Here is a 16,241-nt window from a genome sequence, read left to right on the forward strand (position 1 = left end):
ATTAGACCACAGCTGAAATATCCAGGTAAACTTGAAGGCTCTTTCTCTGCCCCGACCCCTCCATTGCAGGTACTGACGGCAGCATTCCTGGGTTTATACTTGCTTGATTATGGGGAAATGACTAAGTGTTAGAATGACATGTTTCAGGGTGGATATGACAGCCGTTTTCCTTTTTGAAGTAAAAGCCTCTGAACATGTCACCCATGGAAATACACTTCACCCCACTGGATCCATTTCCACATAATACTTACAATTTGTTCTTGGGTGTGTGGTGAGCTGGTGGCACCATTCAGTATCCACTGTAAGTTCTGTTCTCCCATGACGAGGCTGGGCTGCAGGAGAGCCGTGCTGGGAGTCGGGGTGATGGTTATAGTGGGATTACTAGTTAGGACGGAGTTGGCATCCAGGGGCAGAGTCTGGACCATGGCCGGCAGGGGCTCAGTAGTACTCTGTGGTTGAGGCGGTGCTGCCATGGCTGACGCCACTGCCGCTGCTGACGCCAAAGCCCCAGCAACAACAGAAAGTCCCGGCACGATGGGCTGCGGTGCCTGGGGGTGCGGAAGAAACTCTTGATGATTAGCAGCAAACTGTGTGCTGTGGGGAACAGGCACTTCTGGAGGTTGTAAGAGAGCAGGGGGGTTGCCAAATGCAGCTTGCTGGGAGCCAGTTCCTAGGGAGGGAGCAGGCAGAGGAGCAGACGGTGCTGAGGCTGCTAGTAGAGGCCGGGGTGGCTCGGAGATGCCAGGCTGCAGTGTAAGTGGAAGAGATAAAGATGCTGAATGTCTTGTGGATGGCGGAACATCACTGACTGACTCCGCATCACCATTAAAATTTTCAATCAAGGCAGCTGGCAAGAAAAAGAAATAGAAATATATATACATATTCCAAGCCTTATATGAGCCACAAAAACACAGTTATTATGGGCTACACCAAAGACAGCTGAAGTCTGTTAACAGTTGATTCCTCCAATGCTGGCAGGCTGGCTTTCTGCTTTTCATTTAACGATCCCTCTGGTCAAAGCACCAGGCTTCACGATCAACCTTACTTTCTAAACGTGAAGACCTAGTATGGGTCTAACCATTAAAAAATGTGTCCTACCGCTTTTCTGGAAAAGAGCTTAGACATCCTTTTCTTGGCCTATGATCAGTGAACACACTTTCTGACTACTGAAAGTGAAGCTTCACGGACAGATTTTCATTCAAACACAATCTGATCTACGCATCTGAAGTTTGGTTTGTGGATCCTGCCCACTCGTGAACGGAGGTGTCACATCAGGAGAAAGAGCTCACAACTCCTCTCACTTTTTAAAGCCAACACGAGCTTTTGGAAAAGGGGACTCTCTTCTTTTGAGGGTCCAGGGAAAGGAGATCCTCAAGTAAACCCTTGATGAGGGAAGTAGGGGAAAAAAAGATGGAATTGAACTGAAAAGCCCATCCTTTTCTGACCCCTCACTGAAAGTACACTTCATTAAAGGAACTGAAATATTTCACTGTGCTTGACATCTACACTGTGTCAACAAGTGTGAATTCCCATTCCCAGTGCAGAGATTTGGGCAGGAAGAGAGTCCGTATAACAAACCTGTCTGTTGAGGATCTTCCTGAATTGCTGGATCATCTGACTTCTGGAACATTGGTTCAAAGATGATTGCTGGTGAAAGTGTGCTGAAAGTGTTCTGGCCCTGTGTCAGAGACAGACAAAGGTGTAAGGCTCGCCATCCGAAAGCAGGTCTTCACCACGAAAGCACACAGAACAGCAGAACTAGAATAATCTCTGGGGCTTCCCTGGTGGCACAGTGGTTAAGAATCCGACTGCCAATGCAGGGGACACGGGTTCGAGCCCTGGTCCAGGAAGATCCCACGTGCCACCGAGCAACTAAGCCCGTGTGCCACAACTACTGAGCCTGCGCTCTAGAACCCGTGCGCCACAACTACTGAGACTGTGTGCCACAACTACTGAAACTTGCGCGCCTAGAGTCCGTGCTCCGCAAGAAGAGAAGCCACCGCAATGAGAAGCCCGCACACCGCAACGAAGAGTAGCCCCCGCTCGCCGCAACTAGAGAAAGCCTGCGCGCAGCAACAAAGACCCAACACAGCCAAAAATAAAAATAAATAAATAAATAAATCTATTAAAAAAAAAAACTAAATTACTAGAATGATCTCTGGATATGCTTCTTGTTTCCAACTTCTCCTTTCCCAAGGTGACATTTATTTCCCTAAGCCTCAGATGCTGAAGATCTGGGTCCTCAAACACTCTAAAGCAGGAGTCGGCAAACTGACTTGCTGGCTGAACGTCTGTTTCTGTAAATAAAGTTGTATTGGAACAGGTACTTCTGTTCCTTTCTGGATTGTCTAGGTTGCTTTTGCACTGCAGTGGCAGATTTAAGGATTTGTGACAGGGGATGTATGGGCCACAAAGCCGAAAATATCCATCTGGCGCTTTACAAAAATGTTGTTGACCCCTGCTCTAAAAGACCAAATTCTACATAAAAATGGGGTTGTACAATATTTATTACTTGGAACTTGCTTTTCTCATGTAATAACATAATAATAACACAATAATAACATATTGTGAATATCTTCCAAGGATATTACACAATGGCTATGCTATTCTAATATGTACACGTGGTAGTGAATCAAACAATATAAGGAAACTTAGAATGATAGACAATAGTGATGGCCTTAGACTCACTACTGTTTGTCATTGCAAGTTTCTTTGTAACTTACAACTAAGAAAAGGTCAGAGGCATTTATGAAAAAATAAGGCATGAGAAAACAAAAGAGAGCACCTAGTGACCCGAGGGCCTGACTGCTGACAGGCACCACCTCCAGGCTTCCCTTCAGCTAAGGGAAGGGGAAAAACAGCAATTCTTTTCTCTGCAGCCCACCACCACTTCGCATTTTGTGCCGCAAGGGTGGCAAAGGCGACCACGTTCAAGAGCCCAGGGAGCAACAGAAAGAAGTGAAGCAGAGGGCAGGGGCTGTAGCAAAGCCTCGGCCACACTTGTGGGCTCAGCTGAGGGCGGCCACGGGCCACACACTGGGGGTCACCAGAGCTCGGGGCCGGTTCAAAACCTGGACTTTTACGTGAAACCTACTGATGTATAATTGAAAACAAGTAACGGAAACGATTTCAAAGCACGGTACAGACCGCACAAAACCTGTCTTCAGGCTAGACTGTGACCTGGTGCCAGCCTGAGCTTTAAGGGCATTTTGCATCAGCTTTGCTTCTGGGAGGGGGAAGGATCTCTCTGGGGCTGGGCAGAAGCACGGCGAGTGGAGCTGTCCACCAATCTAGAGGGCCTCCGAGATGAACTGCCCACTTGAGCCAAGAGGGTCCAATTATTCTACCATGACTCCACAACTGGCAGAATGAGAGGGAGTTCAGTGAAGCTGATGGCCGGCATGGTAGAAGCTGAAGGCAGAAACCTATGTAAGGCTTCCAGCTTCTAGTCCAGAGGGAGTTAAGAATCACAGGCCAAAACAGTGCCTTCAAACTTTTCATCATGACACAAAGTAGGAAATATATTATATATATATATATATTTCATGTTACATACATATCTGTACGTACGACTGAAACAAAACTCTATGAAACAGATCCTATCCTTACTACATGCAATGTCTTCTGATATTTTCTATTCTACTGATGTCCTTAAAGTGTTGATTATAAGTCACTATTTTATAACCCAATAAAGATGTGCCACCCACTTTGAAAAATGGTGAGCTAACGACTACCACTAAGCTATAATTACAGCTTTGCAACTCCTTTATGGTTGTTTTTTTTGTTCTACCTGTTTACGAATCATTATCAGGAACAACACTGTTAAAAAAAGGAATGAGTCCGTGTGACTTCAAAAGATTATGCGCAAGAATGTTTACAGCAGCACTCTCAATGGCTCCAAACTAGAAACTATCCAAATGCCCAAGGGCAGTCGACCAAACGAACTCTATTATATTCATTTAGTGTAATACTGTTCAACAATGAGAATGAATAATCTATTACTAAATGCAACAACATGGATTAATTTCTCAAACAAAACGTTGCAAGAAAAAGCCAGCACAAACGAGTATATACCACATGATTCCGATTATACAAATCACAAAAACAGAGAAAACTCATCTTAGGTTGTGAGAAGTTATGACAGTCGTTATCCTTAGGGAGAGGTAATGGCTGTTAGGGGGACTGAGGGGGGTCTTCTGGGGTGCTGGGAATGTTCTGTTTCTTGATTTGGGTGCTGGTTACCTGGATATGATGAATTGTGATGCTTCATCAAGGCGTACCTGATAGGTGTACTTTTCTGCATGTATATTATACCTCAATAAAAAGTTTTTCTTAATTAAAAGAAAAAAAGGAAGAAAAAAGGAAGGTGCTGAGGGGACTGTGACTCAGCCACTACCAGGCTTTAGGGCAACAACCCTGGGGGCAGAGTGGGAACTGCCCCCCAAAGTAGAGGAGACAGAACAGGCTAAGCCTCTGGGGCCTGGAGCAAAGAGACACAAGAACACTGAGCCGTCTGGGAACAGGATGGATCCTGAAGCTCAGGCGCCAAAAGGCCCAGCGGGCCACTCCCCAGCACTTCAGCCCAAGTTCACTCCTAGGACACAAGCATGTGGCTGCCCAGGAACCTGTAAAATGATGATCTCATAAAAATACATCATTTGATTTTAACAATTCATCTTTTTTTTTTTTTAAAGTAAGCAGAGCAAAATTAATCCTATTACTTCAGGGAACTGTGGTCTTAGTTGAAAGCCTAAAAATGAGCCTATTTCCAATTCTGGGATAAATGCTGGGTGACAAGGAGACAACATATAATTTGATTCCAAGGGAGAAGAGCAGGCCTCTCTCTTGCTGCTGTAAATTATGGCAGAAAAAGCTTTCCTTTTTTTTTTAACAAGTACTCAATGTCCCCTCATATGATTCCTCACCTGGTGACCCCAGGGCTTCAGAAAGCTCCTCAGTCATATGTCACAGCCCCAGCCAGGGAGTGGATGCCTAAACCATTTCATACGATCTCTTGAAATTAAGGAGACATTATACCCAGAAATTTTAGGTGTGTGGCTTAGAGGGCAATCTTGGCCACACAGTACATTAGTTTCATTTAGAGCATTAGCTCTGAAATGTGAATATGCCAAACAATCATATGAAGTGCTTCTTTAATGTTTTTCTTTGTTCTTCAGATTGGCTAATTTCTACTGATCTCTCTTCAACTTAACTGATTCTTTCTTCTGTCATTTCCAACCTGCTGTTGAGCCCATCTGGTGAATTTTAAAATTTCAATATATTTTCAGTTCCAGAATTTCCATTTGGAACATATTTTTTTTTATAGTTTCTATTTCTCTGCTGAGATTTCCTATTTATTAAATCATTACAAGCATATTCCTTTATGTGCTTGAGCGTTTAAGAGCTACTTAGAAATGTCTGCCCACTAATTCTAATTTCTAGCTCATCTTGGGGTCAGTCTCCATAGATTACCTTTTCTCTTGAGTGGGGGTAATGTTTTCCCATGTCTTTTTTTTTTTTTTTAAATATTTATTTATTTATTTGGCTGCACCAGGTCTTAGTTGCAGCACGTGGGATCTTCGTTGTGGCATGTGGGATTTAGTTCCGTGACCAGGGATCGAACCTGGGCCCCCTGCACTGGGAGGGTGGAGTCTTAGCCACTGGACCACAAGGGAAGTCCCTTCCCGTGTCTTCTTATGTTCACAAATTTTGGATAACCCTGGACATTGCAAATGATATGTTGTAGAGACTAAGGATTCTGTTATACTTCTTGGAAGAGTATTTGGTGTTTGCTTTAACATTCCGGTGACTTGGCTATGCTCCAACTCCAAGCTCTGTCTTCCCTGCAGTGGATGGCAGCTGTAATCTTTGTCCAGATCTTTAGCCTCAGCTGGGCTGCTTAAGTGTCTGCCCCACACACCCACAGTTCAGGGGTCAACTAGAGATTTGGACACAGCTTATACACAGAACTCAGGACGCCCCCCATTGTGGCTCTCTCCTTTCCAGGCCAACCCCCCGACTTTCCAGGTGCTGTGGTAGCCCTGAACTCTGTCCCCTGGTTAGTCAAGCCAGTAAGAGGGAGTGTTTACTGAGCCTGGGCCATCTTGTTTGGTATCAATCAGGACTTGCCCTGAGATGGATAAACCATAAAGCCTGAAGACCCATCCAGTGCCTTTGCTATCTTCCCAGTCCCTTCTTCCAAGCGTTACCTCTGCCTGTTTGGGTTGCTCTCTGGTGCTTTCAAGTAGTTGTTTTTATATTTTATATTTTGTCCAGCATATACAGTTGTTTTCTGTGGGAGGGCAGGTCTGATAAGAGCAGTTCTGCCATTACCGGGAGAACCCAGGCCTTGGTGTGCTAATATAAAATTGCAGTGTCAGGTGCCCCTTCCAGAGGATACTCAGTTGGTTTGGGAGAGGCCCAAGAAGCTACGTTGCAGAAGAGCTGCAGATGACTCCATCATTCACAATTTGAGAAACACGATTTCACAGCGTTCCTGAGTCACTCAGTCTCTGTTCAAATCCTTCCTATCACATGGATTTCTCCTTATTTATTATGCGTATACTCACAGAAAATCTGACCTAAGCTATATTTACTTACCAGAGAGAAACAACAAAAAATGCACACTTAACCACCAGTGTCGGTGACCCAGTAAAGCTCACAGGTCCTCTTGAAGGAGCATAAGCTCAGGATTGATGCGGCAGTTTGCAAGATATATCGTGGAGCCATGGCAACGGCAGAGGGAACCAAAGCAAGCAGACCAAGAGACACTGGTGTTGTCCCCTAGCCGAGGGCCTGTAGAGGAGGTCCTCCGCAAAACCCCCGTGTAGTGAGCTCAAAGAAAGGAAAAAACTGACTTCGGTCAGACTGGCAGGGCTTGAGAAAAGTCTGGAAACGGAATCCTGGCTCCCCCTCACAGTGGATGAATTTTAAGCTCCTCAAGGACAGACCACAGCTACTTCACCACCACCACAAGCTCAGCACCAGCACTCTGCCCGACGGAGTAGCCACTCAAGAAATATTTGCTAAATGAATAAAGACAGACATTTTCTGGGGCAGGAGGTTATCAAGTGAGTGATCTAGGTCAAAAGGCACTACACGTCAGAGAGAACAACCTCTCCAATGAGAGCTCTTATCAGGAAACAAGAGCAAAACACCCTGAATGGTTAGTAACTGAACACAACTCAATCTGAAAGACTTCAAAGACTGGCCCTCCTCGATTTTCCCACCAAAGGGAGGGCTCAATTCTTGCACTTATTTTAATGGCACCCATAATCACAGGTACACTTACTGTATTGGAATTTTCTTGAAATTCGGAATCTGTGGACAGAAGGCTTAAATTCCTCAGACAAAGTGAGTGATTTGTATCCTGTGAAAGAAAAAAAAAAATCTAAGTAACAAAAAAAATCAGGATTTATAGTAGCCTATCAGGTAATAAAACACTTGATTAGAGTGCCCCTAAGGTTCCAAATGTCTAGAGAGTAAAAAACCATTCAAAGCAAGGGCTATGTGAGTTATTTCCATTTTTAAAATCCTGATATTCTTAAGAAGAAATCTCTTACATTCTTAAAGATAGTTAATAGAGTTTAAGAATTATCTCATGACTCAGGCTCCAGAGTAACAAAAGCTATAATAATATGAAATGGATAATATTTGTATAATTGGTCCTACCACGGATAAAGCAATTTCACATGACCTCATTTACTATTCATATAAACCTTCGAAGTATTACTTCACATTCCCATTTTAAGTATGAGAAAATTAATGCTAAGACTAGCAGTGAACTGTCCAAAATCACACAGCTAATTAGCATAACACAAACCCAGTGCTTCTGACTGAAAGTCCATCTTCCTTCCATTACATCACTGTGTCCCCAACATGGGCATCTCGGGGACCCTTACTCAGAGTGGTACTGAGGGTTTATTATTCATATATGGCTGTCTGGGCTAACTCTGAATTCTGGATCCCTAGAATGCCAGTTGGAATTCACATACTTCACGTGGTAACCCTGCTTTACCTCATGGATCAGTTGTTCCCATCCACGCATGCATTCAACAAATACTCACTGAGCATCTACTATGTATTAGGCACTGTTCCAGGCCCAGGGATACAATAATAAAGAAAACAAAGTCCCCGCCACCAGAGAGCTTACATTCTAGTGTGGGGAGGGGGTGCAGACAAAAAACCAAATAAATATACAGTACACAAGATGATGATACGTGCTACGGAGGGTAAGCAGAGTAGGAAAGGCCAGGGTAAGAGCTGCCCTTTTATTAGATTAGGGAAGGCCTCTTAGATAAGGTGGCCTTTGATCAGATACTGAAGGAAAGAGGGCATGGGCCATGCACATACGTGGGAGAAGTGTTTCACACAGAGTATAGCAAGTACAAAGGCCTGGAGGCAAGAGTGGGCTTCCCTTGTTCAAGGAACCACAAGGTGGACGGTACGGCTAAAGTGAAAGGAAGTGATGTAAATGAGGTGAGAGAAGTGACCAGGACAGAGTGTCTAGGGCCTTCTGGACCACTGTAAAGATTCTTTTACTTTAAGTGATACAAGAAGCTACTGAAGGGTTATGAGCAGAGGACAGACATGGACAGAGTAGCAGTAGGGAGAAGAGTGGGAAAGGTGCTAAGAAAACCACTTAGCAGGTGACTGCAGTAATCCGGGCCAAAAAATGACAGTGGTTTGAATGAAGTAATCACATCAGATTCTAGATATATTCTCAAGGTAGGGCTGATAGGCTTTGCTGGTGGGTGGGGGGTATGAGGGAAGAAAAGGAGTCAAGAATGACTCTAAGATTTTTGGCCTGCTCCACTAGAAAAACAGAGGTGCCATTTACTAAGACGGGGTAGACTGCACCGTTTACTAAGACGGGGTAGACTGCACCATTTACTAAGACGGGGTAGACTGCACCGTTTACTAAGACGGGTAGACTGCACCATTTACTAAGACGGGGTAGACTGCACCATTTACTAAGACGGGGTAGACTGCACCGTTTACTAAGACGGGGTAGACTGCACCGTTTACTAAGACGGGGTAGACTGCACCGTTTACTAAGACGGGGTAGACTGCACCATTTACTAAGACGGGGTAGACTGCACCATTTACTAAGATGGGGTAGACTACAGGAGGAATAGGTTGGGACACGTCAAGACTGGGAAACCTAGGTGACAGCTGGGTGGAGACATCAAGCGGAAGGTTAATCCGGGCTGGAGATACAAACTTAGGACTCAAAGGCAATCTCGATGACATTGAAAGACTGAGACTAGAGGAGATTCCCTCCCCTGGGGAGCGAACAGCCATCCAGAGTAGGTGAGGTCTGGGCAATGTGCACTAGGGCCCTCCAATGCATAGAGACTGTGGCAAGAAACTGTCCTCAGATTGTTACAAAAACAAGAAAATTGATCATGACTTCATAAATGCAGCTTTGTACACAAAGACTCTCAAATCTTAGTATTTTCATCTGGTTTTACAGAGGAAGAGACTGAGGCGCAAAGAAGTCATTTGCCTAAGGTCACGTGACTAGTTGTGGAGCCTGGATGTGAATTCACACTCTTCGCAACCAGTGCTGGGGTTTTGTTTGTTTGTTTGTTTGTTTTTTTGTTGTGCGCTGGCCTCTCACTGTTGTGGCCTCTCCCGTTGCGGAGCACAGGCTCCGGACGCGCAGGCTCAGCGGCCATGGCTCACGGGCCCAGCCGCTCCGCGGCACGTGGGATCTTCCCGGACCGGGGCACAAACCCGTGTCCCCTGCATCGGCAGGCGGACTCTCAACCACTGCGCCACCAGGGAAGCCCAACCAGTGCTGTTTTGCCTCTTACGACATAGGGGTCAAGAACCAGGCTCTGGAATCAGCCTGCCTGCCTAAAGGGGACTAATTACAAGCTTTGGATATTTAGGCAAGTTATTTAATTTCTCCTTGCCTCAGGTTTCTTTATCAGTGATATGGGAATAATAACAATACTGACCTCTTGTGAGTGAGATAATTCACAGAAAAACAGCACAGTACTTGGTATATCGTAAAAATTCAGTAAATATTAGTTATTGTTACTAATAAAACATAGGGGGAGTTATTACTAATAAAACACATTCAAATCACAGTCCTTATAAAGGGATCCTTTGTTCTTTAAATATTAGAAACCACAGAATTAAATTATGCTGCCTTTCCCCAAATCAAAACTGTATTACATACTTTAAGAACCGCATTATTCAAAAGGGGGTCAGTGTGCTTCAGTTTCTTTATCTATGAAATAGCAAAATAATAACAGTTCTCAGTTCCTGGGTTCAAAAGACATAAGGTAAGTTACTCAATACCATATCAGAAGTAATAACAGTAAATTTATCCCAGGACCTCTCTGGAAAGAAGCTGTAGAGGAGAGGGAAATGTGGTGGAAGGGCTTGGTAAAGAACAGACAAAACCACCTAAAACTCTGCAGAGTCTTGTTCTGTGGTTCAGTGCCTTAAGGCGGTGGCTCTCAAATCTCGGTCTGCAGACAATTCAAAAGGGCAGGGGACCCCCCAGACTCTGCCTGGTTCTCCAATGATGGATTAATGAATGTGTGAAGCAAATCATTAACTCATGTCCCAAACTCAAGTGCAGATGTACCATTTTATAGACATGAATGGGAAAATAACACCCTTTGAGAGCACCTGGCTGACACTTTGGAAGCCATTCTGAGACCTCTGGTTCCAAGACATCTCTTCCACCATACCTGACGGAGGGGAGGTGGAGCTGAATCAGGGGCTGAAGCACAGGGAGCCTGGTGAAATTTCTGGCTTCCACCACCTCATCACAAAGACATAGATCTCGACACTGATTTCTTCTCTCTCACTAACAGATTTAGAGAGAAGGCATTTTAACCTTTTATTCTGATATACAAACAACGGTTGCTGTTCTATGGTGCCCAGATCAAAACAAGAGACAAAACACTGCACACCTCTGATCCATTGTGATTTAGAAGTGCACTGTATGAATTTCCTTTGTTATCGTGACCTTTCATGTGACTTTTGAGACTGTATTGAGTGCTGAATGTTTTCTCACAGCCATTACTGGGGCAGAAAAAGGGTCTTTCACCTGCAAGAATGACAAGAGGTATTAATTTTACCATAAAATCATTTCACTGGATTAAGACATGTACTTTCCCCTAACAGAGGGAAGTAAATATTCTAATAAGGGTTCAAGTAGTAAGTTGGATAAATTACAAGTTAATCATTCCAGTCCTAAAATTTAATGTAGAGCAAAGCACTGAGAATGGCCTGCTCCTGGGAAGTTAAAAGAGAAGATTAGCTTTTTCCCCCCGGATTCTTTTCTGAGAATCTCTGCATTGGTTTTATTTCTTAAGGTTGGACTCCTGAGTCCGTCCAATCTTTAGATCCTTTTTATCTCTGAAAGAAACTCAAACATTATAGGTGAAGGCCAAATGATTAGGCTTGCTCTCTCCACAAAGCTCTACAGGTCTCAACGGAAGTACAGATATTTACTGACTCAATGAAGGTTAAAAGATAAAAATTAGCCTAAACTCACCAGTATGTGTACGGACGTGAGTTTTAAGGTGGTGGCTTGCTGCAAATGCTTTTCCACAGCCATCATGATCACACCTAAGTAAGTTGTTTAAGCAGAGAGGATAGTAGTCATTAGCTAATAGACCTTTATCTTCAATATCTCTTGTAAATACAAACTTACATTGAAACAACTGCTCAGAACACTAAGATCAGCTCAGTGAAACTGGTTTTACAGATGGGAATGATGACAGGTCCCTGGAAAAGTAAGGTGACAAATCTGGGATCAGAGGGAGAGGTAGGCCCAGGATAAGTATTTCTTGTCCTACAAGTAAGGCACGTGTTGAGAGCCCTAACAATACAAGCCTTCTGATGAATTACACAACAGAATTCTATTGACAATAAGAACACATATGGAAAATCTACTGCAAATGGAATATAAGGAACATCAGTGGTGGGTACAGAGGCTCTCACGTAGGCATGGGGCCTGAAATACAACACTAGAACAAAATCAGTCAGAACATACTGGCTGTAATGTAACTATCTATAATCCTCAGAGAGCTTTTCTCTTTTACTTTCTTGATAACCAAAGCTAGAGGTAATATTTCCCTCCTTAGAACTCCTAGGGCATTTATCTATATGCTGCCTTTATGGCACCTGTCATTCCCAATCTTATTTTAGCTCTACGTGTATACATTTGTTATCTGTCCTCCTAGATTATAATTCTTTTGAGGGAAGGGTCCATGTAGTTCTTTACATCTGCTGTAGTCTTGCACATAGCAGGCATCCAGTAACTATTTACATGAAAATGAATGCATTTTCTTATAAGCCAACATATTTTTTTTCTTTAAATAGAAAGCTTCTCTAAAGCATTTTACTTTTTAAGTACATAAAATCATTGTGTCTAAAGCCCCATCTAACATTCAAGAAAAATTAGCAGTTTTAATCATGACAAAAATGCGTGTGACTGAATAGAAATCAGAGTCCCCTTGACAGCCCTATGGGGAAAAAAGTAACCCAAGCTTCACAGCAGCTGGAGAGTAACCAACTAGAATCTAAATACTCTGGCTTTTAGAGGGGCCATGACTCAGGAATGCATTTGTAATTTTTGAAACACATTTCCATTTAATTGGTGTTTAAGGGTTGACTGTCCCTGAAGACTTTTCAATTTCTAGGTATCCTAATGAGATGAGTGATTTGAGAACAGAAAAGTAGCATATTTAATGCCATGAACATAAGAGCAATCCCTCCTGTCAAATCAAAGACATTGTTTATGGGCCATTTTCAGTAATATATCTGTATTACATTTAGGGGGAAATCCTCACAAACTGATTACCTTGTTAAAAATGTCATATAATCATCCCAAAGTTGTTCTTCAATCCCTGCTGAATGCCCAGAACCACGCTAAATGCTATGAGCAGAGGAGAAAGTAGATGATACAACTCCTTCCTTCAACCTTATACATGCATCAGTTAAATATATATGTGTGTCCATATATGTATATATATATAAATTGAAATCTACAGATAAAAATGGATGCTCCTATATGTTTGCATGTACACATGACATATTACAAAGCAACAACCGAACAAGTGATAAAAGAAAAAAATACCTGAACCAGTAGCCTAAGCATCCCTACCCCTCATTTCCCCTCATTTCCCCCTTCCCTCCCCACCTCTTCTTAGGTACGTATCCTTGCCTCTGTGCTCAAAGCTCTTTCAGCATCTCAGTCTCAGATACTGTCTGGTTACTTGCGGTTCTTTTCCACCAGACTAAGGTTCTCAAAAGGAGAGCCGGTATCTTAGTATTTCTCTAGCACTGATAAAAGTACCCAATACGTAAGTGAGTTTCAACAAACGTTTCTTGAAAATAAAGGGGTGGGGAGGCTTCCATGGTGGCACAGTGCTTAAGAATCCACCTGCCGATGCAGGGGACATGGGTTCGAGCCCTGGTCAGGGAAGATCCCACATGCCGCGGAGCAACAAAGCCCATGCGCCAAAACTACTGAGCCTGCGCTCTAGGGCCGGCGAGCCACAACTACTGAGCCTGCGTGCCACAATTATTGAAGCCCACGTGCTCTGCAACAAGAGAAGCCACCACAATGAGAAGCCTGCACAGCGCAACTAGAGAAAGCCCGTGTGCAGTAACAAAGACCCAATGAAGCCAAAAATAAAAAAATAATAAATAAAATAAATAAATAAAATTTAAAAAAGAAAGAAAGAAAGAAAGGGAAAGAATGAGGCAGAGAGGCCACCATCCGCAGAGTAGGTAGGGATGCTCTTGGAATCCATCGCCACTCCTCCAATCTGCAGTAGTTGGTTACAACTATCCTGGAGAAAGCAAACACTGCCCAAAGAACCAGCGAAGGGAATTTCCTTTCCACTTTGACAAATTTTAGAGTACACCAAAACACTCAGCTGAAACCTCGTCAGTGACAATAGAAAACAGCAAGACCCACCGAAATGGCTTTTCTCCTGTATGGGTTCGAATGTGCTTCCTCAGATCACTGAGCGTGGTGAAGTACTTGCTGCAGCCTTCAGATTCACAGTTAAACGTCTTCCCTGTGTGAAGCCTCTGATGTGCTTTCAGCCTGCAAGATATCCCAGAGAAATCCCCTTTGTCATAATGTACTACAGAGCCTTCCCACGTCAGCTTAATGTGCGTCAGGGTCAAGTGCATAAGAATTCTATAGCCATAATACATTAGTATCCAACATTTTGTGCTCAAAGAGAAATTCAGAGAAGTATATGGCGTAGTGGTGTGAGTGTGGCCTGGAGCCAGGCTGCCTGGGACTCAAATTCTGTTCTCCTCTACCAGAAGGGGGACCTTGAGCCAGTTACAAAACCTCTCCGTGCTTCCATTTCCTGAGCAGTGGCTGTGAGGGCCAGCACTCAGGACACTTCCTAGCACACAATGGGTGCTTTCTAAGTGTCAGCTAGTATTTATTATGTGTGCTATTTTACATGCAATGTTGAACACTAATATAAGTCTCTTGACACAAACGGTGGAAAAGGGAAATGGCTGAGTGGACCACTCCCCATTTCTTGGGGGTAGAAAAAAGTTAATCTTTAAGGTGAGGCCGGGAAGGAAGTGAAAGAAACCTTGGTTCCAAGCTCCTGAGCCAACAGGAGATATTATTCTATGCTAAATACTAAAACCCTGAGGCCAGGATGGCATTCCAGGAGATATGAATCCGGACACAAATGGACTCTGATTTTTAACCAACCCAGTATGTGTCAATCTTTAAGTTACAAGTTCCTCTAATGAACTGTCAACAGTTGAGCATTACTGTCCTCTTTAAAGCCCTGAAAGTGAACGTCTGTACTGTGCAGGGAGAGCTCTTCAGTCAGGACAGAGCTGGGGTCAGAGGCTGGTGGTGCAGGGAGGGAGGAATGGGCTGACCTGTATAGCGTGTTGAACGCCTTCTCACAGCCCTGCACGTCGCACTCAAACGGCTTCTCCTTCGTGTGCACCCGCACGTGGATCCTGAGGCTGTAGGAGGTGAGGAAGGCCTTGCCGCAGCCCTCCTGATTACAGACAAAGGTGTACTCTCCCCGGTGGGTCTTCTGGTGGGTGCGCAGGTTGCCTGCTGTGCTGTAGGTGCGGGGACAGCCCTCAAAGGTGCACTGGTACCTCTTTACCTGGCAGACAGAAGACACCTTGTCAGTGGGACAAAAGAGCTGCTCAGGGCCTAACTCTCCGCAGGGCTTGGCTCTCAGGAGATGCAGATGAAACACACAGGTTTTTATCATCAACACAGAAAACACCCTCTAACAAAAGTGGGGAAAATCTTCCCGTTGACCAAATTACACCGGACGACAAATGATGCGAGTAATGCCCAAGAGACAAGCTTGTAGGTAGGTAAACACTCTAAATGAATATAAGAACAGTGTTTTCGGACTAGTAAACGTCTACTCCCGTAGGTGGGCACATACTACTACACTTACCCATATTCAAATACAATTTGACTTTAAGGCTTGATTGAACATCCTGCCCTCTGGCACTATATCTTGATTGGAATAGACCAATGTTAAATTGAGTTTAAAACATTCTGAAATTTATATACTCAGTCATAGGTATACTAGCACAGTTATGTACTAGCATAATTTCCACTGCATTATTTTCAGGTCTACAGAATGAAAAAAATGTACCATGAATTTCTGGGAATATTTGGTAGTACAACGTTCCTCAAGCTGCCAGCCTATTGGTCTCCTTCCCACCATCACCCTTCTGGAAAGGGTGCTATCCACAGGTGCCTCCACCTCCCTCAATGCCTGTGGAACCACTCGGCCAGGTGGGCTTCACCGGACGAAACCATTCTCTTGAGCTTCCCGGTGGTAAAACTCTTTCCTCCTTCCCAATTTTCCTTTAGTATTTGAAAAAAAATCTCATCAACAATGCCTTCTCCTTCTGAAAACTTGTCTTTCACCACACAGTCATTCTCTGGGGCTCTTTATCGTCTTCCCTGAGCCACTCACTCCTTTTCTTTAACCTCTAAATGTAGGTTTAGCCCCAAATTTCTCTCTCATCTCCCAAACCTTCCCCATCTCTCCACTGGTTCGGGGGAAGCATCATAGCCTTGGCTGGAGAAGACTGAATTCTGGCACTTAGGTTCAGGACTTTGGGTAGGTCTTTTCACGTCTCTGAACTAAAGATTCTTCATTTCTAAAAGGCAAAACTGAATGCCTGCCCTGCCTGTCTGACGGCGCTTCTGAGCAGAACAAAATGAGATAAAGCATCTGTGG

At 43.9% G+C, this 16,241-nt stretch overlaps 1 protein-coding gene across 4 annotated transcripts in view; it reads right to left on the minus strand.

The window, feature by feature from the left end:
- MTF1 (metal regulatory transcription factor 1) overlaps positions 1-16,241 on the minus strand; it is a 43,192-nt gene that overhangs the window by 10,593 nt on the left and 16,358 nt on the right. For 3 of the 4 annotated variants that reach the window (XM_067725546.1, XM_067725544.1, XM_067725545.1), the window contains exons 3-10: positions 14,899-15,137; positions 13,955-14,086; positions 11,522-11,595; positions 10,935-11,071; positions 10,190-10,240; positions 7,292-7,369; positions 1,579-1,678; positions 252-847 (exon numbers count right to left, since the gene is read on the minus strand). In XM_067725546.1, the coding sequence (XP_067581647.1) occupies positions 252-847; positions 1,579-1,678; positions 7,292-7,369; positions 10,190-10,240; positions 10,935-11,071; positions 11,522-11,595; positions 13,955-14,086; positions 14,899-15,137 (1,407 nt within the window). The remainder of the gene's footprint in view (positions 1-251; positions 848-1,578; positions 1,679-7,291; positions 7,370-10,189; positions 10,241-10,934; positions 11,072-11,521; positions 11,596-13,954; positions 14,087-14,898; positions 15,138-16,241) is intronic. The other variant, XM_067725547.1, reaches the window with a different exon arrangement.

This window comes from Pseudorca crassidens, chromosome 2 (assembly GCF_039906515.1).
Source record: "Pseudorca crassidens isolate mPseCra1 chromosome 2, mPseCra1.hap1, whole genome shotgun sequence".
NCBI classification, from domain to species: domain Eukaryota; kingdom Metazoa; phylum Chordata; class Mammalia; order Artiodactyla; family Delphinidae; genus Pseudorca; species Pseudorca crassidens.